Source organism: Anas acuta, chromosome 3 (genome assembly GCF_963932015.1).
Source record: "Anas acuta chromosome 3, bAnaAcu1.1, whole genome shotgun sequence".
In the NCBI taxonomy this organism is placed as follows: Eukaryota; Metazoa; Chordata; class Aves; order Anseriformes; family Anatidae; genus Anas; species Anas acuta.
In genome coordinates, this window is record NC_088981.1 from 68,791,307 (window position 1) to 68,816,144 (window position 24,838).

Consider the following 24,838-nt stretch of genomic DNA (forward strand, 5'->3'; position numbering starts at 1 on the left):
CTCTCCGCCTCCTCCCCCTGCAGCGGCGGATTGGTCGCGACCCGCTCCCCCCCCCCCCTTCCCTCACAGCCGATGGTGGGGTCCGCCCGCAGCCCGGCGTCGCGAGTTCCCGCTCTCCCGCCCCCTCCCTCCTCCTCCTCCCTCCTCCCTCCCTCGGTGCCGGCTCGGCGCTCGCCTCGGCCTCCCGCTCCCTCCCCCTGCCCCGGCTGGGCCCCGGCGCGGCGGCCCTATGGCGTACAGTCAGGGCGGCGGCAAGAAGAAAGTCTGCTACTACTACGACGGTGAGCGAGGGGGCCTGCGGGGAGGGAGCGGGGCAGGGCAGCGCCGTTAGCCGCCGTTAAACCGTCGCCAACCGCCGCGCCGGGCGCCGTCCCCCGCCATGACGGGCGCCCCCTGCCCCGCGTAGCCCTCCGAGGGTCCCGGGTCCCGTCCACCTGCAGCCGGCGGAGCCCCGGGGATCGCTGAGGGGAAGGAGGGGAAGGGAAGGGGGGTGAGGAGCCAGGAGGCCGCCGGGCTCCCGGCGGTGTGAGCGCGGTGTTTATTGTTATACCCCCGCCGCCCCCCCCCCCCCCTCCCAAAATGAGAAAGGGTAAAAAAAAAAAAAAAAAAAAAAATAAAGGGGGGGGGGAAGAGAGAAAAGTTGGGACACTCCCCTTCATCCGCTAAACGTGAGGGCGGGGGAGTCGCTGCCGCGTCTGGCTCCTCCCCCGCAGGAAAAAAAAAAAAAAAAAAGCAAAAAGAAAAGAGCCGAGGCCATGCGTAGGGTCGGCACCTGGTGGCTGCTGCGGCCCAGGCCTTCCCCGGGCTCTCACAGAGAGCTGGGGGCTGTGGGGAGGGGGGGGGGGGGTGAGGGGCTCCCTGCCGGCGGAGCGCAGCGCTGCGGCTGCGGGCCCCAGGTGCTCGCAGCCCCTCCCGGGGTGCTCGCTTCCTTCGGGGGGGACCGCAGCGACTGGGGGGTTGTGCTGTCAGCACAACAGGCAGGGGAGAAGTGGGGAAAGCCCGTGCTGCGCTTCAGATGCCTGCAGCAACTTGGTGGTGGTGCTGGCCACGGCAGGGAGAACTTTTCGTTTTGTTCTGTTGACTTTGCGTTTGTTTTTCCTTCTTTTTTTTTTTTTTTTTTTTCGCACTCACAAGGTAAACTCGATGGTCGGTTCACTTATAGATCAAATCTTTCAAATTGTCTCCAGGTGTAACAATTCTTTAAGTTGGTGGATGAGGCTGGTGCCCTCGTACTCAGGGAACAGAGGCTGAGGCTGTTTTGCCTCCACGTTTTGTTGGTTTCACCATTTTGGAAACGAAGAGGAATGAGCTAAACCCTCCAATCTATCAAAGGTGCCTGCTGCTGCAGCAAATCCGCCATTCTTTAGAAATGGCAGATCTTGTGGGGCCTGTCTTGGTCTTTCACCACACTAAAGGAGGCAGAGTGGTGGTTGCCGCCCCCTTCTCTTTGTTGCTGGCTCTGGTTCTTTGTTCAGCCTAAAGGGGAAAGGAGGCCCCTGTTAGGGATAATTTTGGTGAGGCTGGGATCTTACTACCAGGCAAGAGGAATCAGTTCTTTCCTTGTAGAAAGGAAGACTGTAGCAATAGATAAGAACCTTTCTGTCTGCAAATGTTTGCATATTATGTTTTTTTTTTTATTAAGCATTATTTTTTTTTGATGTCAGGTGCTTATAATTTACTAGGCATGGATATCTTTAGTTTTGCTGTGATTCCTGTATTTTGATTCTTGGTACTAGTGTCAGGATCCCTAAACCAGCTAGGAAAGAGGTAGGAGAAAGTGGGGAAGAGAAATTTTGAGGTGACGGTGTAATGGTGACTTACAAGCAGTTGTAGCTAATAGCTTGCTTAAATACGTAGACTACAACATGTGCAATTAAAAGTAATGTAGAGAAAGGAGGAGTATCTGTTTTGAAAGTCATTTTTATAATGATTTTCACTGTAACAAATAAACAGCATCACAACACTTTTGGTGTCCTCTTTATTTCCAAAGCCAACAGTTGTTCTAAACTTCTTTTGGAAGTTCAGTTGTTAGCAGAGCTTTTAGAGTTAATACCTGCGGTAAATATTTCCAATGCTAATTTGTGGTTCATCTGGTAATTCTTAGTATTTTGTAACACGTTGAACCAGCAAAGCCTTGAATCAAAGTGGGGGGTGTGTTCAAACCCTTAAATAACCCAAACCCAAAAAGCAGGGATACTGCAAGCTCACAACTGAGGTAGCAGAATATCTCTAAGGATGTCCTCACGGAAGTAAACGACCATTTTTTTATCATAATTGTCCTTCCACACAGACTTTCATTCTTTTTCTATGAAAATACACACTCAAAAAGTGTTGAGTACTAGAAGCATATGTGCATATTTTTTTTAAGATGCAATAAATTTCTACGTGCTTTTTGTGGTAACTCATTATGTCATCTGGAGTTGCTTTTTCAAATTAGCCTGTCACTTAACAAGTCTTGATGAGTGTGTTGCTGTTAACATTTGTTGTTAATTAACAGTTTTAACAGCCTTCAGTCTGTACCTGCAACCAGTAAGCTTGTGGAAGAAGGAGTTTGATTTCATTTTCTATAGCTTGTTTGTAACAGAGTGCCAGCTACATCCTGTTTGCAGAGTTTATGTTGTTCGTGATCACGCTTGTCAGGGATTTTATTAAATTTGATGCAGTATATCACGGGGAAATGTGCAAACTAGGGTATTTTAGTTCTCTTGTCTAAAATATTTTGAGCAAATGTTTCTAGGTACCTTAATATTTGTGATCATAACCTAGTGAAGTCTGTTGCTGACATCACCAAGAACTGTCCTAGATACGGAAGGATATTGTAGCCCTTTCTTTATACGTCTCTTTGAGTCATTGCAATGGTCTTGAAGCATGTGGTTCAGTGGCCGGTTTCAAAACAGGTAGGTGTTGTACCATTGCCCACAGCAACAGGCAGGTCCCAGGATGGTCTTTCCAACTCTGTGTCCTGTACAGCAAAGCACAATTCTGTGGAATTACAGCAGCTAGCTCAGTTTCAGTTAATAAGTGGGTTTGTTCAGTGCCAGTGCACTAGCAGTATTGTTTAGATTACTTGTCTTGCATAATTCGATGTGGGTGTTCAAAAGGCTCAACCTTTGTGAAAAATTTCAGAGATCTGCATCAGAATGTGGTTGGTTCCGCCCATAAAGATGAGACTATACCTGTATTAATAGCACAGTAGGCTAGTATATTCAGACAGTGTTTAAGAACATTAGTACTTTGTGTTTAACTTGTTTATCTGCAAATGTAAACTCTAACGAAGAGTGTTTCACTGAAATTTGCCGATGATTTGCACTATGGTTTCCAAAACTGCAGTGGTACCCAACTTCTGCTCTAGGCTCAGAAGTCTGAACTTTACCTGCTTAATTTAAAAAAACAAAAAACAAAAAACAAAAACAAAACAAAACAAAAAACCTCAAGTCCTCATATGCTAATGTAGTAGTTTTAGGTCTATTTAAGTAGCTTTTTGTTGGATTGATCAGGCACCAATGATTACTTTCTAGATTAATCTTTACAATTTCACCCCTTCGTACTGTAGAACTCAATCCAAATATAACTACCTCTGTTAAGATTTTTTTGTGTGTGATTTCCATCGTAGTTGTGGTTGGGTTTCAGTCCTTAAAACGGTTCTGAAATACCTTGTGATTTTATGGTAACTGTATTTAAAATGAGCAGAGTTACGATTGGTGTACATAACAAATTATCTTAGTAACCAAAGTTACAAATAAAATGGTACGTAAATGTCATATCTCCCAACCCCCTTCAGGCTGTTAAGACTGTTTTGTAATCAGTCATTTTAAAGGTGTAATTTCTCTATAAATCTTAGTAAGAGGACAGTGTTGCATGCATTTCTTGGGGGCGTAGCTGCTTTCCTTAGTTTGTTGTTAGTCTGTCAAATGTAACCGAAGTTCCTTTAGGGCATGTAGCATCTTGTATTTTTCTGCTATAGAATACCGAACATCTACAGACCTTCATGAACTCTCTCGTAGAGATGTGAGTGTCCAACACTGAGGTTCAACAAAAGAATCATGTGGATTTGTTTTCATTTTATAGCTCTACTCAGAATTTAATGGTGTAGCTTCTCTGAATCGATGAGTTATTAGTGTATTGTTGGCATACTTGAACCCAAGACGTGACAGCATGTGTAACGAGTTAATTTTTAGGTAGATCTTCTGGTCCTCTGGTATCACAGCTTGAATCACACGGTGAACAATAAGCTGGTGCTAGCATTGTAATGGCACTTGGTTTGTCTCCTTCCAGGAGACTTGACGTTTCAAAATTATATCGTTACTTCTCAATAGCTGATGTTTTTGCTGGTATAGTACAATAAATTAGAGTCTTTGAAACCTTGGTGTGGAGGATGAATAGATTTGCCGACTTTCTGCATGTGCTACTTTGCATTTTTTCCCCTCTGCTTCCTGTTTCACTTGTGTTTTTTTTTCACTTACCATGTACATCCTCACTGGTGAGTGATGTGTTATGAGTATGCTCATAACACTTCTGTATTACCCTTGTATTGACATCTTTGACATCAAGTACTCATGCTGTCAGCAATAGTAGTCTTGCATACTTGGCTCTGCTGTATTCACTTACCTCATATAGATTATATATATACACACACACACATATGTGTGTATGTATATGTAAATATGCATGCTATCACCAGAATTAGTCTGGTACTAAGTGCAGAGTTTTCTAGTTCCATCAGTGGGGAGGTATCGCCCTGCCCCACGCGCAGTGGATCTTGGTACACCTTGCTCTTGCAAAAGAGATGCATGGGTTTCAGGATGAGTGGATGAAAAAGTTCCAGTAGGGGCACCTTTTCCTTCATGGACTGAAGGAGAAACTTCTAGGCAGACCTTTGCCTTCCACAGGATGATGTCTCCAAGGTGGTGGTGATACAGGCCGCAAATCAAGGTGGTAATGCAGAAAGAGGAGGCTTATTCCTTACCCCTACCCACATGCTGAGAACATGCATGTCATAACAGTTCCTTGAAACTCAATGGGCTTTTTGTCCATACATTTGAATTTATGTGTTTTTTTAAGAGGCTAATGCCCAAACCCTCTTTTGCTGGTAATGCTAAACCTGAAAAGATGCAAATGGTATTGCTGGTTGCTGAAGTGTATTATATTAATATCTATTGTTAATCATTATAGCTGACCTCTAACATGAAAGGATTGATATGCTTTTGCTAGCTACTCACCAACAAATCATCTCTTTTATCAAATAATCTCCCATTAAATTTGCTAAATTGTCAATACTTTTAAAAGTTTTTCTTCCTCATTTAAAAAAAAAAGTCATGCTTAATTTATTGATGACTGATTGTTTTGTTGTTATTTTTTAAGAATGCTTTCTGCTGTGTATGGTGTGTAGAAGATGATTAATTTTGAATGTATAATTGATGCTCTTATCAAAGGATGTGTCCCAAATATGCTTGGGAAATGGGTAAGAGTACCTTCTTTTATGTAAGGAAAAGTCTCACCTTTTACAGAAGATAGGAAATCATTTTTAATTATCCATTAACATTTTGTGTAAAATGTCAGTGTTAATGACTATACATGGTGTGTAATTGAAACTGAAATGACCTATTTAAAAAAAAAAAGTTCAACATGCATTCTTTGCTACGTGTTCTGAAGTTTCTTCAGAAATCTCATGCTATTTAAAGCCACTATTATGGAATTCCTAGTCTTAAATTTTTCAAAATTTTACGCTTTTACTAGCTTAAAGCTTTGTGAACATGGGACTTAATGGTAACTTCATTTAAAAAAAAAAAAAAGGTAGGGCTGGTAAATGGTCAGTTTCCATCCTACCATCATTAGTTTCAAAGAGTTGTGGAAGTTCTTTCCTGAACCCTATATGTTATATATGCTGTTATATGGAATTTTATAAAATGTAAAGTGATGTTTTTATATGTGAGAGGTCGGATTATCCTCTGTTTTAACCTTCTGCTCTTGATGTGTATGTGATGAAAGTGCAGGGTTGCTGTATGAGCAAGACTCCAGGTCTTGGTAACTGACAAGAAAAGTTTTTAAAAAGTCAAGAAGGTAAAACCACTAATGTTACCAGGAAATTTCCTCAAAATAGAAGATCTATTGCAAACAGCTGTTATGGAATTGGCAAACTGAAAGCCCTTGACAACTGAGCATACATTTCAGGCTTGTCCACATTTCTAGAAACGTGTGGAGCACTGGTTCTATTTAAAATGGTTCGTGTCTTGGGAATGTCAGTATTTAAAGGAGAGGCAGGTGTGCTCTTACTATACGCAAGCTGGTGGAGAACTTACTAGCCAGTGAAAGTAGCCATTCTTCTTTTCTTGGAAGTGCGTTAAATTTATTATGATGATCATGTGTCTAGTCACTCTCCAGTTGGACAGAGTTGGGTTCATTTGGATTACAAGTCTCTGTAAAACTACTCTGGATTCCTAGCAGCAGGTGGCTCAGAAATGTTTACGTGTGTGGTTACAGGAGTGGATTTGAAGCTAACTGCTGGAATGTAACTGTTAGGATTAGCAGTTCAGGGTAGGCTGGGGATGGTATCTTCTTAAAATCAGTTCTTGCAGTTTTACCAGAGCCTCTTGTTGCGGTATAATGTCACTGTCATCAGTAGTTTTTGCTTGCCTCTTCGTTCCAATTTTGTTTACCGTTCTACAGCTCCATCCCACTAGTTTCTTTGCTCTTGATTTTGAAACCTCTTGAATGCATCTTCACTCTCCCACTGCTGTCTGCTTTTGGTAAAGGTTGTAGTTTGGGCCTTAGTTGTTGGCCTTTTGGCCATCTGCTTCCTACATATAGCCTTTCATGGACTGTTTAAGTGTTCACTTTATCATCTCTTTCTGGAATCATCATTTATCTTCTGGGGATGATTCTTTTAGGTAGCAATGGAAAGTTGTTTTGAAATACAAATTCATTTGTGTAATATTGACAGGTGATATTGGAAACTATTACTATGGACAAGGGCATCCAATGAAGCCTCATAGGATCCGAATGACCCACAACTTGCTGCTAAATTATGGCTTATACAGAAAAATGGAAATTTACGTGAGTATAAGCGAAACATTATACTGAAACGTTTTCATTTTTTATAAAGGCTTTAAGTATTCTCACACAAATAGAGAAGTGGGAGTGGAAATAGAAAATAATTAGTGTATATAGAGCTGTCTTACTTAAAAATGAAGCACTGTTTTATAACTGGTGTCGACTGCTGATTGCTGTCCATCTCCAGAAGCAGTGAGATACAGCCTCAGTAGAAACTTTTATGAAACTTTTTATTTTCATGTTTGGGGTTGGGGTTAGAAGAATTTAGCAGACTCTAGTAAACCTTGCATTATGCAAACAGTACTACTAGCAGTTTCACTATTTCCCCTGTCAGAGTAGACTATTTCTTTTGAGTTGTCTGTTTTAGTCGATTGTTAATCAGGGTACTGCTGCAAAAACAGTTATTAAAATAACTTGTTCTGTTATCAGCGACCCCACAAAGCAACTGCTGAGGAAATGACCAAGTACCATAGTGATGAATACATCAAATTTCTCCGATCAATAAGGCCTGACAATATGTCTGAGTACAGCAAGCAGATGCAGAGATGTAAGTGTCAATATTAGGCTAAATGTGCATTTGTGTATGTGCTTTAATGGTTAATGTTATTTAAAGCTAAATATTCACCTGTACAAAGGTAGGTTAGAGAAATGCTCTAAGAGTAACACGCCTTTCTTTAGCTATACTAGTTTGGGGGACTTTCTATTTAAAAGCATCTATACTCACAAAACTGTTCATTAAGCTTATGAAAGAATTTACACATGCGCCTGTTCAGAGTGTATGTTGAATGTGGAATAATACTTCCTGTAGGATTAGTGCACCAAGTTAGACTTTAGTCATTAACTGTTTGCAAAAATGTCTTAAATACTTCTTAATGTAAAATCTTGCTAAAGAAAAATTGCTTATAGGCGAACAGAGAAATAATACAAAAAAAAAAAGTGAAAATGTGCTCAGGTAAAGTTGACTCACTCCTGTTAGAGGTGGTAAAAATTGGATGTTATTCAATTGTCACTTTTTCCATGAATTTATTGCTTGGATTTTAGAAATAAGTTCAAAGTACTATTAGAAATGCAGCTTGACACTATTTCATTTTTTAATTGATATATTCTTACCTTTTTGCAGTGTCTCTTTCTCGACATATTTTTCCACACAGTTGTACATTTCTTAATATGCTGTTAATCAGCATATCTTCCGAAACATAAAAACAGTCTCATTTCTTTTTAATTCTTCATTTAAAAAAAAAAAAAAAGCTTCCCGTGGAAACAAAATAACTAAAACAGAACAGTGTGGAGTCATCTCAGATGATAAAGACCTTACCAATTGACTTTGATTATTAGAGGTGTGGGCAAGCTTTGTGTGTGTGTTTCAATGTTTAAAATTTAACCTATCAAAAAAAGAAATGGTTGTTGAAATGTGTTATGCATCTGTATGCATCATCCATGCTTTTAACAATACTGTCAGAATGATGTTTTTGAAAAGTAATGCATTTTTTAAACAGTTAACGTTGGAGAAGATTGTCCTGTGTTTGATGGCCTGTTTGAGTTTTGTCAGCTATCAACTGGAGGCTCTGTTGGTAAGTATGGGTTGTTTGCCAGATGTTTTGTAGTTTTACTATGTCTATGTCAGCAACTTAAAACTTTGATAGTATATTAGAAAGTGAAGCTAATACAAGTCTGTTTTATATAGAAACATGAAGATCAATAGTTAATTGTTCTGTCTGATATTTGACAATTTGTATCTCAGTATTGGTAAATGATTAAATCTATGATTAACTGTGAGATTTAATTATATTAATAATAATAAAAACAAACACATTTCCTGTAACAGATTTAAAGGCTTTCAGACATTTCTGACTGCATTTCCTTTCAATTCTGTGTGTCTTTTTACAGCTGGGGCGGTAAAATTGAACAGACAACAGACAGACATGGCTGTTAACTGGGCGGGAGGTCTTCACCATGCCAAGAAGTCAGAAGCATCTGGTTTCTGTTATGTTAATGATATTGTGCTTGCCATCCTTGAGTTACTGAAGTAAGTTTATGATGAGGAATAAAGATAAAATTATAGTGTCAAATTTGAGTATTTAAATGTTTGAAGATGTGGGTTGTAATGTCATTATTTCACTGAGTTTTCATAGCCTTTGGTGAACTTGTACGATGTCAATTGAGAAAACTCCAAACTGTCCATTTTGGCTCCAGTGAGAAGCCTAAACTAAAATATAGGCAAGCTGAAAAGATAGCTATTTGGAGATAGTTTTGAAACACATACTTAGAAATACTTCTTTACACAGAAGATAATGAAATTCTAGATCTTGCTAGTCTATGAATGAGACAGAAAACAACAACAGATTAAAAAGAAAAAGACCACATAATCATGGACAAGAGTTCTGTAAATGAAAGTTAAAGAACCAGGAAGGAGTGGAGTGCACCCTCTAAAACACCATATGCTGTAATTGTAGGTGGCAAACAAGTACTAGGGTAGCAGATTTCAGAAAATGGATAGGCTTGCTTGGTCTCTGTAAAAGTTGCCTCCTGTTGCTACTCATGGGGACAGTGGGCTAGATGATTGCTGGCCTGACCCTTTAGAGTAGTCATTATGCACTTAAATGTCACGTGTAGTGCTTGTAATTGTATACCGATTTGATTTTTCAATATGTCTGGTTGTTTCTTATAAGCCATTTTTACTAAACCAAACAAAAATATTCAAGGAAGATCATATGCTGAGCTTCCTTGGATTGTTACATGAGTTAATGTCACTATTAACAAAATAGTGAAATAACAGCTGTGCTGCTGTGGCTGCAAAATAAAAAATGCTGAGAGAAGTAATGAAAAAGCTATCATAAAACTACCTTCAAACAGAAGTGCATCACTAAAATTTCAAATCATTACTATTATTGTACTGTTTAATGGGACTATATCCCTTCTGATAACATAAAATTTATTTAACAAAATACACTCTGGGCATTTGACTGCTTGGGAATGTAGCATCTGAGTCTGCTGGTGTGGGGAAGTAGCTGTAACCAGGAAGTGATTCCAAGCATGGAAGAAATTGCTAAACACATACACGAAAAATAAATATTAACTTATTAAAACATTCCTTTTAATCTGCATATATTTGGGATATGTCCCTATAGTCTAACAAAACCAGCATAATTTTCTGTGTTCCACACTTGATTTTTTTTTTTTTACCTTAACATGTATGTGAAGGAAGGAAACTTTCAAATAGATGTGGGTTATATGGCCATGGGAAACTTTTTTTTTTGAAATCTTTTATGACATCTTATTAAGAGAAAAATCTTAGAATGCCTGAAATTGTGGCTGCTCAGACTCAATCTATAGCATTATGCAAAGCATGATGAAAATGTGTCTTCTGTTGCTGACACTTCGTGCTTCACTGAACAGCGTGGTGTTTAAGGGATGTTTACTGTTTCTGAAGCTCTGTGGCTTCAAACTGGCTTTATCCCTCTCAAATAAAATGGTCTGCAACTTGCTGTATATAAGGAAATACTGAGCAGTAACATACTTTAATGCTAATAGCAAGTGCAATACAATTGGAAATAAGAACATGGAATATTCCAAGTTGGAAGGGACCCACAAGGATCATGTAGTCCAACTCCTGGCTTCACACAGGACCACCCAAAAATCAGACCATGTGTTTGAGAGCCTGGTCCAAACACTTCTTGAATTCTGTGAGGCCCAGGGCTGTAACCACTGCCCAAGGGAGCCTCTTGGTGAAGAACCTTTTTCTAACACCCAGCCTAGCCCTCCCGTCCCGGCTCCATGCCGTTCCCTTGCATCCTGTCACTGTTTCCAGAGAGCAGAGCTCAACACCTGCCCCTCCACTCCCCTCATGAGGGAGCTGCAGGCTGCTGTGAGGCCTCCCCTCAGTCTCTTTCTCTGGGATGAACAAACCAAGGGGCCTAAGTTTTTTTCTCATAATCTTCCCTTTGAGACCCTTTACCATCTTTGTAGTCTTTCCTTGGACAGTTTCTTGTAGTAGTCTACTTATGCTGTGATACCCAAACCTGCACGCAGTACTTGAGTTGAAGCCACACCACACAGCAGAGCGGGACAATCCCTTCCCTTCCTTCCCTTAACTGACTAGCAGTGCTCTGTTTGATGCACCCCAGGATATAGTTTGCCATTTGGGCTGCAAGGGAAGGACACACTCTTGACTCATATTCAACTTGCTGTTGACCAGAATCCCCAGAAACCCTTCTGTGGGGCTGCTGTCTAACTTGTCCACTGGTCTGAATGTATAGCCAGGGGTTCCCATGTCCCTGGTGTAGAATCTGGTGTTGCTCTTATTAAACTTCATATTGTTGTTGACTGTCCAGCTTTCTAAATAGTCAAGAACTCTCTGTGAGGCCTCTCTATTCTGAAAGGAGTCAGTGGCTCCTCCCAATTTAGTACTGTTAGCAAACTTACTTATTATGACTTTGAATCCTGCATCTAAGTCGTTTATGAAACTAGTAAAGAGAACATAACTATCTTTACAAGCTGCAGAGATGAAGAACGCAAGTTGATGGAAAATAGGTATTGAAATAAACCCACAAAAAAAATTATCGGACGTGGATTATGCCTGCTCATAGTACTACGCTTCTTGGAAAATTCTGGAGAAGCATCTAACATTAAGGTGTTCTAGTGCAGAATATGTTTGTAGTCATTGAGAAAGCAGATGAATTTACCCCTTTCACACATTGTTTAACATATCTAAACAACAGAAAGTGGTGTGAACAAAAATACAAGGTGTAATATTGAGTAGGACAACTCAGATGAATATTGAATACATTACTTACTTAACTGGCATGATTGGTACTTAATTGGTACTTGGTTTTGATTCAGATAAATGTATTTTCACCATTATGCAAACTGTACTGATAATTCTGAGGGGTTATGGTAACTTCAAACAAAATGATCAAATTTAGTAATCTGGGATGTGAGTGTTCTTTGGATTGTTTTTTCTTTTGGTTATGTTTTTCCTCATTTAGGTATCAATATATTATGAACATAATGGGTAATGGTGATTTCTCATGCATAATTTTCTTTCTAGGTATCACCAAAGAGTGTTGTATATTGATATTGATATCCATCATGGTGATGGTGTTGAAGAAGCATTTTATACCACAGATCGTGTCATGACAGTATCATTCCATAAGTATGGTGAATATTTTCCGGGCACAGGGGACCTTAGGGTAAGGTTGAACCTAAAATTTCTTTAGGTGATAAATTCCCTCTTGCTCACTTCCATGTAGATACTGTTTTAGTGCTAGGTTACAGTAATGATGTGCTATGTTTGTAATTACAGTTTCTGCTTTTCAGTTCTTCACATATAGTGGAAAGTAGCAGTTTAGAGACTGCAAGTTTTAACATCTTATTTCAAATCTTAGAATACCTTCATGCTGGAGCTTTAATAGTCACAAAACTTCACTTGCAATGTGGAATTCAGTTTTATTTACCTGTTAATACAGCTGGTTGATTTTTTGAAATATTTATTATAATATAAAGTATGTTTTGAATTTTCTTAATGCTCACTGCAGAAGAAGTGTAGCATGCTTCACAGATGATTATTTATTAAGCATTATTGCTAGCTTGATATAGGGAACAATGGCTCATGAAGCATTATCATTTAATCTGCTGGAGAGAATCTCTGATAAACTGAGTTAAAAACAAGTTTACCTAGCATTTAAAGTTAATTTTAAGTAAGCTTTTCCTCGCATTAAACTAGCCCATTAGAACAGGAAGTTATTCCAGTTTGCCACTTGAGAAAGTGTTTCAGGTATTAGGACTAATATATTCCTAGCTTCATACTTTTACATTCAACCTTTCCTTATTACAGCACTCCAAGGATAAGTCAATAAACAGGTACTAGCAACTTTCTTACAATGGTTTGTGCATACAGTTAGTAGTTTTTAGGAAATATATTAAAAACTTCTAAAAAGTGGATCTATAACAGAACTGTAAGAATGTGTTAACTGTTTCCCTACTGTCTTCACATTGATTCAAATGATGCAGGTGTGTGTTTATAGTAATATTCCCAGAATGTGTGCTCCACAGTGTGCTTATGATACCCAGAGGACATGGCAGTAAAAGAAAGTTGAGCTTTAAGTCAGTGGGGTGCTTTGTGTTCATTTCAGTTTGGTTGTTGGAGCTGAATGTTATTACAGTTGTTAGATTTCATTAAAGTGCTTTCTAAATTGATTTAGGTAGTAATCAGATTGAGTGTTGTTCTTATGCATGTCATTTAACTTGACTGGCCACAAGGTGGTAGTGGTGCTTCAAGCAAAAAGCAGATCAGACCAGGATGTTTATAATGACAAGCTGTTGTTGCTGAATTTGGCAAGATTTTTTTTTTAAGAGTTAGATATCTTGGATTTTTAGAAACAGCACTTCCTGTTGACAGAGGAGTTTATGGATTCTTCATCTCGACACACCCAGGACAAAGAATTAAAAAATACACATCTGAAATAGAAGAATGTCATAGGGAATAAAAATCACAATGTCACTGGGATTTTTTGTAGCACAGTGTCAGTGACAAACAAGTACCTCAGGCATGGTAACTTTGAGTTCTGTGCTGCTAGCTAGTATTTTGAAATGAGCATTGTCTGCATACAGACTTCAGCAGGATTTATTGCAATGATTGCATCCTCACAGGAGAAGAAAAAAATTTGTTTTTTTTTCCTCTCCAGAGCATGCAAAACTAATTGAGCTAAAGGAGACTGATTTTTGGGAAGGAGTAAATGTTCGTTCTGGAGACCAGTATTATACTACTTGTTTTTGCTCAGCTTGATCTGTCTTAGCTGGTTATTTACATCAATTTTAACAGCCAAATCTTATCTTTTTGTTGTCAGTGGGTTCCATTTAGACTTGTTTCTGCAATTCTCATTTGTTGATCAGTTTATGCTTATTCAATGAAGAAACAAATCATGCATGAATTGATAATTCTGTGGTTGCAGATCACTGTAAATCAGATACATTCAGCTGTGTTTATTTGTTTTATAGTGAAGGTGTTGTGCAGAACTTCTAGTGTCTGTAGTAAGTTATTTGACTTTCCACATGTCTTAGATGTAGGTATGACAAGATTTGTGGTACCTTTATGTCATAGGTCAGTGGTGCTAGATGGAGGCATGGATTCTGTGGTGCAATTTAATTCATTAATGAATGGGACAACTACCAATATGTTATAGTGTTTCTTTAGTGTTTATATCTGGTATAACTAATATCAGTTACAAAGAAACATGTGTTTAGCTCTAGCTGGAGAGCAGTTACTCTGTTTAATGGGAAATCCTGTGAATATTCTGATTTCCTCTGTTTTAGATTCAGGTGGACTTAATCATTAATTTTGTATCTGGAAAGCAAGGTACTACTGTCACCTCAGAAACACTGACATCTGAAGGCCTAGATGTAATTCTGGATTACTGTTACACTCCAAAGCAGTCAGAGATATGTTTATCAGAGGGTCTTTGGTGTAATTTGCAATACCATGAAATGCTGTTACTCTGCTGCATTGTCCACCCCCGCCCCAATGGTGGTTACTGGAAGTGGTTCATTACTGCTGCATTTGCTGCTAAAGAGGCTTTGTTCAGGAAGAAGTCCATGACCATTTTCAATACTTATTGTTGAGAAATTTAGTATTTGTACTGCTGAGCTACCCTATTAGGGAATTGCAGCTTTTTCAAAGACATGGGGCCTCTTTATACAGGGTTGCTCTTTGATAATAGTGTACAGCCCAACTAAATATGTCGGATATTGCTGTCTTCCCGACTGTACCTTGATTAGTGGCAGAGAACTGCGCTGTGTAAAATGGATCAGTTTCTGTCATGTTTGGTTATGATTAAAGGGAGGAAATGGGAATGTGTGGCAAGCAAAGATCTTCAGGGATTAAGCTGATTGTCAAAACAGAAGTGGAAAGATTTTGGGTTGATTCACTATTTATCTATTTTCAAAGACTTTTAATGCATTTGTTGTTCAAGAAAGCCAGTAAAATAGACTGCTGCAGTTTCTGCATTTACAACTAATGGAACTGAAAATAATCTGCAAGGTTGTTTTGTTTGTTTGTTTCATTTTGTTTAAAAAGGCTCCATTTCTTGAAGGGAACCTGTAACTGGCCTCTGATTTTTCTCTCTCATTTTGCTCCTGCCAGTTCTTCATCCTATGTTTGGAGCAGAGAATAGTTGCAAGCACCATGCCAAACCTAAATCTGATGTATAGCATCAAAAATGTGCATCTCACTTTGCTCTTTTCAGTTTTCTTGTTTGTTTTTGCTTAACTATTTTTACTGGGTTAAATTGATCTGTTTCAACTTTTTGTCTTAAGTCTTTGAATTAAAAAATCAAGAGTACTTCCTGCAAACTTGGTGTACAATTCTTACATTCCAAAATGATTGTATGGGAGAATGGGAATCAAGTAAGGTATTTTGCCACTTTTTTCCCCCAATGGACATGAATAATAGAACAAAATAGTTCAACGTATTTGTATAGGCTTTTTTCATGATACCATTATGTGTTTCTATACTTGTAGTAAAGCATTTTTCATCTTTGCTCATAGGACATTGGTGCTGGAAAAGGCAAATACTATGCTGTCAACTTCCCAATGAGGGATGGTATAGATGATGAATCATATGGACAGATATTCAAACCAGTGAGTTTTTTTAAAGCTCTTTGGAAGAATACCTATTTCATTTTTGTGGATTTATTTTCAGAATATGAATTAACATCTTTGTGTTTTATACTGATTATAGATTATATCCAAAGTAATGGAGATGTATCAGCCCAGTGCTGTGGTATTACAGTGCGGAGCAGATTCATTGTCTGGTGACAGGCTGGGATGCTTTAATCTTACTGTTAAAGGTGAGCAGAAAATTGTGTGTTAGTAACTTCTTTCCTAAGAAAAACTTACGTTTTTCATACTATTTTTCAACAAATTTGTATGATGAAGACAAGTCAGAAATCATTACTGTGATTAATCACTTCTTTCTTTACTATACAGAGATGGCCAAAAGAAACACAGAAGTTGACTCTTTCTTTCTATCCATCTAAAAAAGTTAAGAACCGTGGTTTTCCATGTTCTTTCTAGCCACTCAACTGATTCTCTTAATTATATGCACAGGCTTACTGTAGCTTTTAAGTTGCGTCCTGAAATGACGGGATGATAACTGTAGTCCTACTGCAATACTTACTGTGACAGTCAACTAACAAAACTAGTGGGTCACTTAGTAGGACTACTAAATGTAAAAAAAAAAAAAAAAAAAAAAAAAATCTTGTTAGGCATAAAATAGGTGTTTCTGAAATGAGAATACTGATTGCATTGTTAAACTGATGCTGATGTACATTTATATTGTTTTATACCAAGCCTTATGGTAACATTTATTTTTATTAACTTTTGTAGAATTAATTGATTTTTAGTATTACTTACATTTCTATCCGAAGGCATGATTCTCAAAATTGGGATGAGGCATTAATTTAACAAATGAAATAAATATTAGTATTAATTATTTAAGTGAAAATGTTAAATATGTGTTGAACTGTCACTAAGCTTTGAATCCACCCTGTTTGAATCATTGATTTTCTGGATTTTATTTTTATTTTCTTAATGAGGCAATTAGAGTTTTGTAGGCAACAAATGCAGTACAGTATCTGTTGGGTCTGCAGTGTTTCAGGGTTCTTTTCTTGATTTGCACCAGGTGGCAAAGCTACTTCAGTTGCCCATACAGCTCAGATTTTTTTTCATCTTACATATCTTGGAAACCAAGAGAGCTGCTGCCTCCTACAGATGCCTTTCAGTATGCTGTATCTACCTGGACTGTGTACTGTCTTGGCACCAGTTCACTCTGTAAGCAAGACTTAGCAACCTATAATACAGGTTCAAATTTAGACGTAGAAAGGACCAAGTACTGATTTGCTTTTCTTCTTCCAACTTTGCTTTTAACTGGGAAATTGTCCCTAGATTTATCACTGTGTCTTTTCATAACTGATGTCAATGCAAAACATTCAAAGAGCATTTCAAAACTGCAGCAATAGGAGACCATCATACAAAGTCTCTGAAGACTGGGGTGGGTAATGTTCAATATATTTTGTACAATTCTTACATGTAGATCTTGACTTTTTGTGAGGCTTAAATATAGGGGGAGACAGTTCTGTTTTACTTGAATCAATTCAGTTCTCAATAAGTATGACTGCGTATGTCTGATTAAATAACTCTTTACATAGAAAACATTTTTTTTCTTTAATAGGTATTTTGCATACATTGTCAAATCTTTTTCTTTGTGACAGGTCATGCTAAATGTGTGGAAGTTGTAAAGACTTTTAACTTGCCATTGCTGATGTTAGGAGGAGGTGGATATACTATTCGCAACGTTGCTCGATGCTGGACATATGAAACTGCTGTTGCCTTAGATTGTGAAATTCCTAATGGTAAATATTAATCCCCCAAATAATGTTTTATTAAGAAGTAATCATTGGAAGGTCTAAGTGAACAGATAGTAAATATTTCTATAACTAAGTGCAATACATCAGTTTAGAATAAACTATGTAGAAAGTTATTGTTAGGGTTTAGCCAATAACTTCAGAAGCATGTGCACTAAATAAACTTCAGGGTTTGGTGCTTTTTTATGCTTTAAAAGCTTTAAATGATTGCATCACTTTGTCATCTGTGTGATTGAATATATACTCTTGTTTTGATTGTGACAGCACAGACCTATGTAAGTTGGGTACCACAGACATGGTGTTCATAAGAAATCATTGAGTATGCAAGTGTCCGTTCTACCTAGTAAAGCATAGCTGCATCTTCATGGTCTTTGACTTAAAAGTAACTACTTCATATCAACTTCAGCTCTTCATTTGTCTTGATTTTGGCTACACGAGCTCTCCTAAAAGTTTTAAAGCCGAAAGAGCAATAGTAGGCTTCTTCTAAAGACTTCAATAGTGAAGTAATTTCTCTGAGGAAGATCCCCAAAGCTCCTGTGCTCCCTTCATTTCTGGCCAGATATGCTTCTGGACATGTTTTTGGAACTTTTTCTATAAAATCAATATTTGGACTGATTTGTTGCATCAGTCATTGGCAGTTTTCATGTTGGACTGAAGCTTTTCCTGATAACCTCTTGATACACGTGTCTCTTACTGGATTTATATTGTTTCCATCTGACTTCAGTGGAATGTTGCTGTCAGTGAGAAAATATGTAGATAACCCATTTCAAGATGTACATTTTACATCCTGTAGTTCAATGTATATTCTACATCAACAAAATGATTTGAAGAGATGCTATTTCCTTATCTTGGAAGTTTTAAAATTCATTTGTCCCCATCAACAGATAGATATATAGGATTTTTTATTTTTTTTTAACATTCCTCTAAACTTTGTGGATCTTAGTCATCTTTAATCTGTGCTGAGAAATCTTCCCATCTCCTTTCTAACAAGATCCCTTATTCTGGAATAGTTATGAATGAAGAAGCAAGACAAAGGGTACATTAAGAAGTGGGTTTTGGTATCTTACTTCTTAAATGTTCTGGCTTTTTGCTGTTTTTGTCTTGTTACTTGGGAAAATATGGTCATGTTTAATATAAAAAGCTACTAATTTCCTAGTATGAAGTGTTCATCTAGTTCATTTTGGGTACTTAGATGTTCTAGTCAGGGGACAGGTTATCTGTGAAAATACCAGAAAGGTGTTGGGGCGGGAGAGGGACAGGACAGGCATCTCTGAACTGCTGTACAAAAGTTAATGTGGGTATTGAACTAGTTGTGATGTTCTACCGATTAATGCATATCACATTTTACTAAAGGAATATTTTGACTTGTTCACGTATACCTTTCAAACTCGACTAATTTGATAGCTACAAATAATCATCAGTTATTTTCCAGAAGTAGCATTTTTAATTATACTATCAAATATATTTAAACATTGTCTCAACATGTTTTCTAACATAATTACAGTTGCACTTTCTTTTGTTCTTTTTTGTACGTATTTTGCAAAAAAAAGTTCATGTATTGAATAATTTAGAGGAAAAACACTAAGCAGTGTGAGCAGTATTTAAAAGTATAGTTACTCACCTGAATACTTCAGATTTAGTAGTTCTCAAACTAAAATCTTGACGTAGCTACTGTTGTATTTAAAATGTTTTAAATGCGTCACAAATTGATCTTTTGTGTTTTGGTTTATAGAGTTGCCATACAATGATTACTTTGAGTATTTTGGACCAGACTTTAAGCTTCATATTAGTCCATCCAATATGACTAATCAGAATACACCAGAATATATGGAGAAGATCAAGTAAGTAGTGATTACCTTATGTGCTGAGTAGGTTCTGTGAATCACATTTCTCCAGAAGTTTTAAGTTTTACACAGGTTTTAAAGCTATGCACCTTTCTCTATTACACATTGAAAAAGTATTGAGCAGAAATGGCATTTTTCCCTTTTATCAGAAGAGGGACTTTAAATTAAAAGTGTGTGCCTATAAAAGCATGTATGCTTATGAAATTCTATGAATATAAATATGAAAACTTGAGACCCACTTCGGATTTTTATTTTTCTTACTTCTTTCAGCAACTAAAGAGATGACTGTTTTACTTGGCTTACTGTTATAATTTTGTAGAAAGTTTATCCTGTCAGGAAAGAAACTGGTGTGCACTGATGATTGGGATTTCAAATTCTCAGCTCCCTTGTCTAAACATGAACTGATTGTCATTCTTTGTAGCTGTCAGCTGTAAAAATAAAAAAGTCATATGTGAGCTCAGACATCCAAAACCGTGGAAAGATAGTGATGTGTGCAAGCAATTGAGGGACTGTGGTTCAACAAGTCTACAAGGTTTGAGAAATGCTCACTGCCAAACTATGGGGGGGGGGGGTGTCTTTATCTGATACTCAGCTTACTCCTCACGTAATGAAGGTTTGATTGTAAACTAATATTTTACTTAAGGGATGTAGTAATACAAACATGCAATCAATTCTGTACTCAACTGATAAGAGAGAATTTGTTAACCTGAAGTACTCAGTTACCGTGGCTTGCCCCTGCTCTGAGTTTAAGGGGAAGAATACCTCCTGAGTTAACACACTTAATAGGGCACAGTAATATTTTTGGTTAGTAGCAATAGATGAATAAAGATGAAAAACTAGCAACTGTATAAATTTGTCAAATTGCAGAATTCACCAAAGCAGATAAAACACTAATTTTTGAAAGGGTTGCTGTTCATTTCAGTTTTGAAAGGACTGTTGTTCATAATACAAATATATACATCACAAATTAAAAATTAAAACCCATTTGATATGTACACTGTTGGAGAGGAGACACACCCCTATTTTATTGATTTGATTCTATAAAATTTCTCTACAGTAAGAGTACTCCAGCTGTTCATCTGCCAAGATGCTTGCTGTATGTTGTGTATTGTTGAGGTTTCATGGTGTGAATAAGCTGCAAAAATGTGCTTGCTCTTTAACACATCCCAGGCCTTGGATTGTGCATTTTTTTCATAAAGAGATACTCACATACTTGTGAGAGTACCCACGAGATGACCAATGACCCATCATTTTTTTCTATACTTGAATTCTTTGGAATGGTAGTTTCAAGTCCCAAGAGAAGTCCATTGTCTTTTCTGTTCCTGCACGTGGCTCTTCAGAGTGTGAGGTCCATTGCATCAGGTTGCTTAGACGGGAAAGAACAACTTTTTGTTCTCTCTGGAATATCCAATAAGTAATCTTATCCAGATGGATCGCTTTTGACCCTGATGTCATTGCTGCACACAGTTTGGAAGCTTTCATACTTGAAGTCTCTAGCTTTCTTCAGAGGCTGAAGTTGTTTTATTATCCAACTTGATACTTTAGCCTCTGAATACTGTCACTGGGGTCCTCCCAGGTCAGGAGGACGTGGACTGATCTAGTAGACACTGAAGACTGAAGTTGATTGCAACGTATGTTTATATAGTTCAAAGAAAACGATGAAAAGAAAACTGGATATTGATGATTTCTTAGGGATAGAAAGAGTGAATTTAAAGCAAAGCAGGTTAACATTGGTGCAGATTTTCAGAATTAAATACAGCATCCAAGGACATGCTGCTTCCGCTTACTAATAACTTTCCTTGTCCCTTACTTCCAGGCAACGCTTGTTTGAAAACTTGCGCATGTTACCTCATGCACCTGGTGTACAGATGCAGGCCATTCCTGAAGATGCTGTTCATGAAGATAGTGGAGATGAGGATGGAGAAGATCCAGACAAACGCATTTCTAGTAAGAAATGTCATTACTCGTAACAGGTTAAGTCCAAATAGTCATAGATTGAATTGTTCAGAACCTTAGTCCCAGTAGTGCAATACTGCAAGATTGACAGTTGGAGAACTTTTTTCCCCAGAGTAAAAACATTTGCCGTTGTTCTGCCAGTTGTTTTTTTTAAACTGCATCTGTGTCCGAATGTGAACCTGTTAAGGGAGTCTAAAGAAGTGATTAAAGTGTTCAGGGTTTTGTATTGTAAGAAGCAAGCTATTGTAAATCTAAAATACGTGTACATACTCCAGACATCTTGGATGAATTATAACTGAAGGATTTAGCCTCTAACTTGAGCTATTCGTGAAAAAAGGAAAGTGAGATAATGTGTTACTCAAAATTAAATTTGTCTGTTTGCTTTATTTATTGCCTGTGAGAAGTTTTCTGTACTTGTAGAGCTACCCCTTTTATTAATGTTATCTTTATGTAAAAAAATAAATTGTTCTTGAGTTCTGAGCTTCCTGATACATTTAACTTTTTAAGAAAGTGTTTTAAGAACTGTCATTTAGTTTCCAGTATTTGAAATTCATTAGATGTGTTAAAATTATCCTCCCAATGTCACTAAAGTTGCTTTCAGAAGTCATAATCTCCCAGTGTATATACAAAGATGGTATTTTTATCCCTAACTTATTTTGTCACTGTTAAATGGTTATAGTATATTTTTACTGGTGCTTCTTTTAGGTCTGCTCTATTGTAATCAGACTTCATGCTTTTCTTTTTGTTTGATTAACTTCATAACTCTTGAATCCTAGTTCGAGCATCTGATAAGCGCATAGCCTGTGACGAAGAGTTTTCAGATTCTGAAGATGAAGGGGAGGGTGGACGACGAAATGTTGCAGATCATAAAAAAGGAGCAAAGAAAGCCAGGATAGAAGAAGACAAAAAAGAGACAGAGGACAAAAAAGCAGGTAGGATATCGTTGTGATTTTATCCTGTATTTTAGAACTGTGAATGTCAGCTCTGCTAGGAGAAAGATGCGTCTCAATTAACAGTTAAATAGATGTTGAAGTTATTTTTTCCCCATCGTATGTAAAGCATCTCTTTTAAATTTCATCAGTTTAAGGGTGCAGCTATTCACACAGAAATAGTACTTTCAGTTAATAATTATTGTTGCTTCCACACAAGCTTGAAGTTTTAGAGCCAAGGAGTTGTGTAGCTTAATGAAAACAGGGATTAAAAAGGTAGTCTTGCTTTATGTTAGACAAATAGTTTGTTTTCATAGAGCGAGCATGCTAGTTTTCTGCAACAAAAGCTGGATAGGTTTCTGGGGACAGTGTATTCCAAGAGCTTTCTGACATTTCTAGGAAAAGGCTATATCTTAAGGTTACAAGACAACCAATACCATGATGCTTAGGGGCAAATCCAGGCCTAATTACTGCATAACATTGTTATGGCCAGTCAAGAGAGACTTATCCTGAAGTATTTTGGATGGCTTGGCACTGTGCTCAGCTCATCCTCTTAGATGGGTACATTTAATACTGTAGGTCAATGTGTAACCAGTTGTTTTTTTCCCCAAAGTTACAGGTGTATATATAAAAAGAATAACTCTGTCATTCTTTTTTCTAAAGCTTTGAAGTCTTCTTGCATCTTTTCTGTATGTTTCAACACATGTAATTTTTATTTTTAGATGTTAAGGAGGAGGATAAATCCAAGGACAACAGTGGTGAAAAGACGGACACCAAAGGGTAAACTCTAATGATTAATATCATCTTTTGAGAGCATTTAGAAAATTTAAATTTTAAATATTTGTTTACTTTCATTTCCTCATAACACTAAAGATTTTAGACTTGTAACAGTAATAACTAAAAATGACATTTCTAAAACAGTTAATCTAAAAAAATTGCACAACTTAAGTTTGTTTTTGCTTTTATGCAGAGCAAAATCAGAACAGCTCAGCAACCCTTGAACAAAAGATAGCCTCACATCAGTTGCAGAACATAATACTAGAATTGGAGAATACCTAAAAGAAGAAAAGTTTTCGTATTGAGAGAGACTGCTGATTTCATTTTGTACTATTTGGCATGGACCGTATTTATTTTCAAACGGCTTTGTTCTGGTTTTTGGCAAGTTGTATTGTGAGTTTTCTAATTATGAGGCAGAAATTCCTTTCTTCACCATGCTTTATGTAATAGTATTTAAAAATGGATGTGAGTTATTATGTTAAATGTCTAAACTGATCTATTAAAGTAATTTGCCTTTCCTGAGCTGATTTTACCTTTTTTGTAATTTTATCTTTATTAAAAAAAAATTGTACTTTGTTGTCTTTTGTCCGTCATTAAATCCACTAGCTACTCAAGGGTAAATGTAAATCTGCTTATTTTATATGGAGTTTCTCTCTTACTAGTTTAAGTAGACAGCTGGTGAACATTCAAGTTGAACTGCACTGCTTTCACTTACTCCGTGCATTTAAATGGCTCCTGCCTTGGGTGCCAACAAATGTACTAGAATATGAATACATGAGGTTTGAACAAGATGAATAAATGAGTGAAGAGATGTTAGAATAATACGGTTATGTGAACTTGCATTTTAATATAGAAATTTGAAACTACAATCAGATGCCTTGTACTGTTCAAGAACCTTTCCCAACCATCAGAATCTACTCAAAAGACTGGTTCATTTGCTATTCATAAAACTTATAACTCATTCTGTTTTTTTTTGTTTTGTTTTTTTTTACAGTCATGAGCATCATAAAACTTTGTCCCTACTGAAATGTTTATACTTTCTCTTTTTTGTCAATTGATCACCTGGTTCTGGTGCCTTACTTGAAATGGAGACCTGAGTGCTCGCATTCTTTTTTTTTTTTTTCCCCTCTCTATCCACTGTAAGCTTTGTTTTCTAGATTTCAGAACAGTGAGCTCAGAAGCTTGCAGAGTTGCTTTTAATCTCTAGCAGTTCTTGGATTCGTTGCTGGTCTTGTTGGGAGTGAAGGTTAAATGTGTGTGAATTAATGGACTGTAGTGCAGTATTTAAGGAGAGAAAGTACTTTTTATGAATTAGATTATAGGTGTCAGTAGATTCTTTTTTGCTAGATTGAGAACTTTACCCTGACAGTACTAGTGTGGTAAAATGCTTTTTTGTTGTCTTTGAGGATAGTTAAGGTACAAACGCTCTAAGATCGTGTTCTTGATAAATGGTGCATTTGCCTTTCTAATCTTACAGTTTCTCTCTAATCCCTCCTAGAACTGGATTAGATCACTTTTTTCTTAGTAATGTCAGGTGAAACAGCTTTTTTATCAACAGTAATTAAAGGAAGCCCCCTTTTGTGGATTGAAAAAAAAAAAGAAAGAAGACTTGATCTGCAGCCGGCTTTCTGTGAGGATGGACAGTATTTGGGTGGGGGATGCTGCTGTGAAACAGTCTATTTGAGCTTTCAGTAGGTTGTACATGCTCTTTTGACACTTAGAGCATCTGGAACTTTGGAGATGCTTTTATGGAGTGCTTGCATTTTTCTTTTCTTGATTGAGCCGCTGGATTTGTACACGTGGGAGCAGGTGTATAGTCTCTTATGTGCAAGAGGATAAAAGTTGGGTTTTGAGGCACTGTAGA

General features: G+C 37.4%; 1 protein-coding gene across 1 annotated transcript; it reads left to right on the forward strand.

Moving 5' to 3' along the window:
- Positions 1–69: 69 nt before the first annotated feature.
- HDAC2 (histone deacetylase 2) lies at positions 70–23,545 on the forward strand. Its single transcript, XM_068677672.1, has 14 exons — positions 70–281; positions 6,941–7,053; positions 7,480–7,597; positions 8,547–8,621; positions 8,938–9,076; positions 12,098–12,239; positions 15,592–15,684; positions 15,785–15,893; positions 17,316–17,456; positions 19,201–19,309; positions 21,129–21,259; positions 22,045–22,200; positions 22,920–22,977; positions 23,168–23,545. The coding sequence occupies exons 1-14, from the start codon at positions 230–232 to the stop codon at positions 23,196–23,198; spliced, it is 1,467 nt and encodes a 488-aa protein (XP_068533773.1). The 5' UTR covers positions 70–229; the 3' UTR covers positions 23,199–23,545.
- Positions 23,546–24,838: the final 1,293 nt, after the last annotated feature.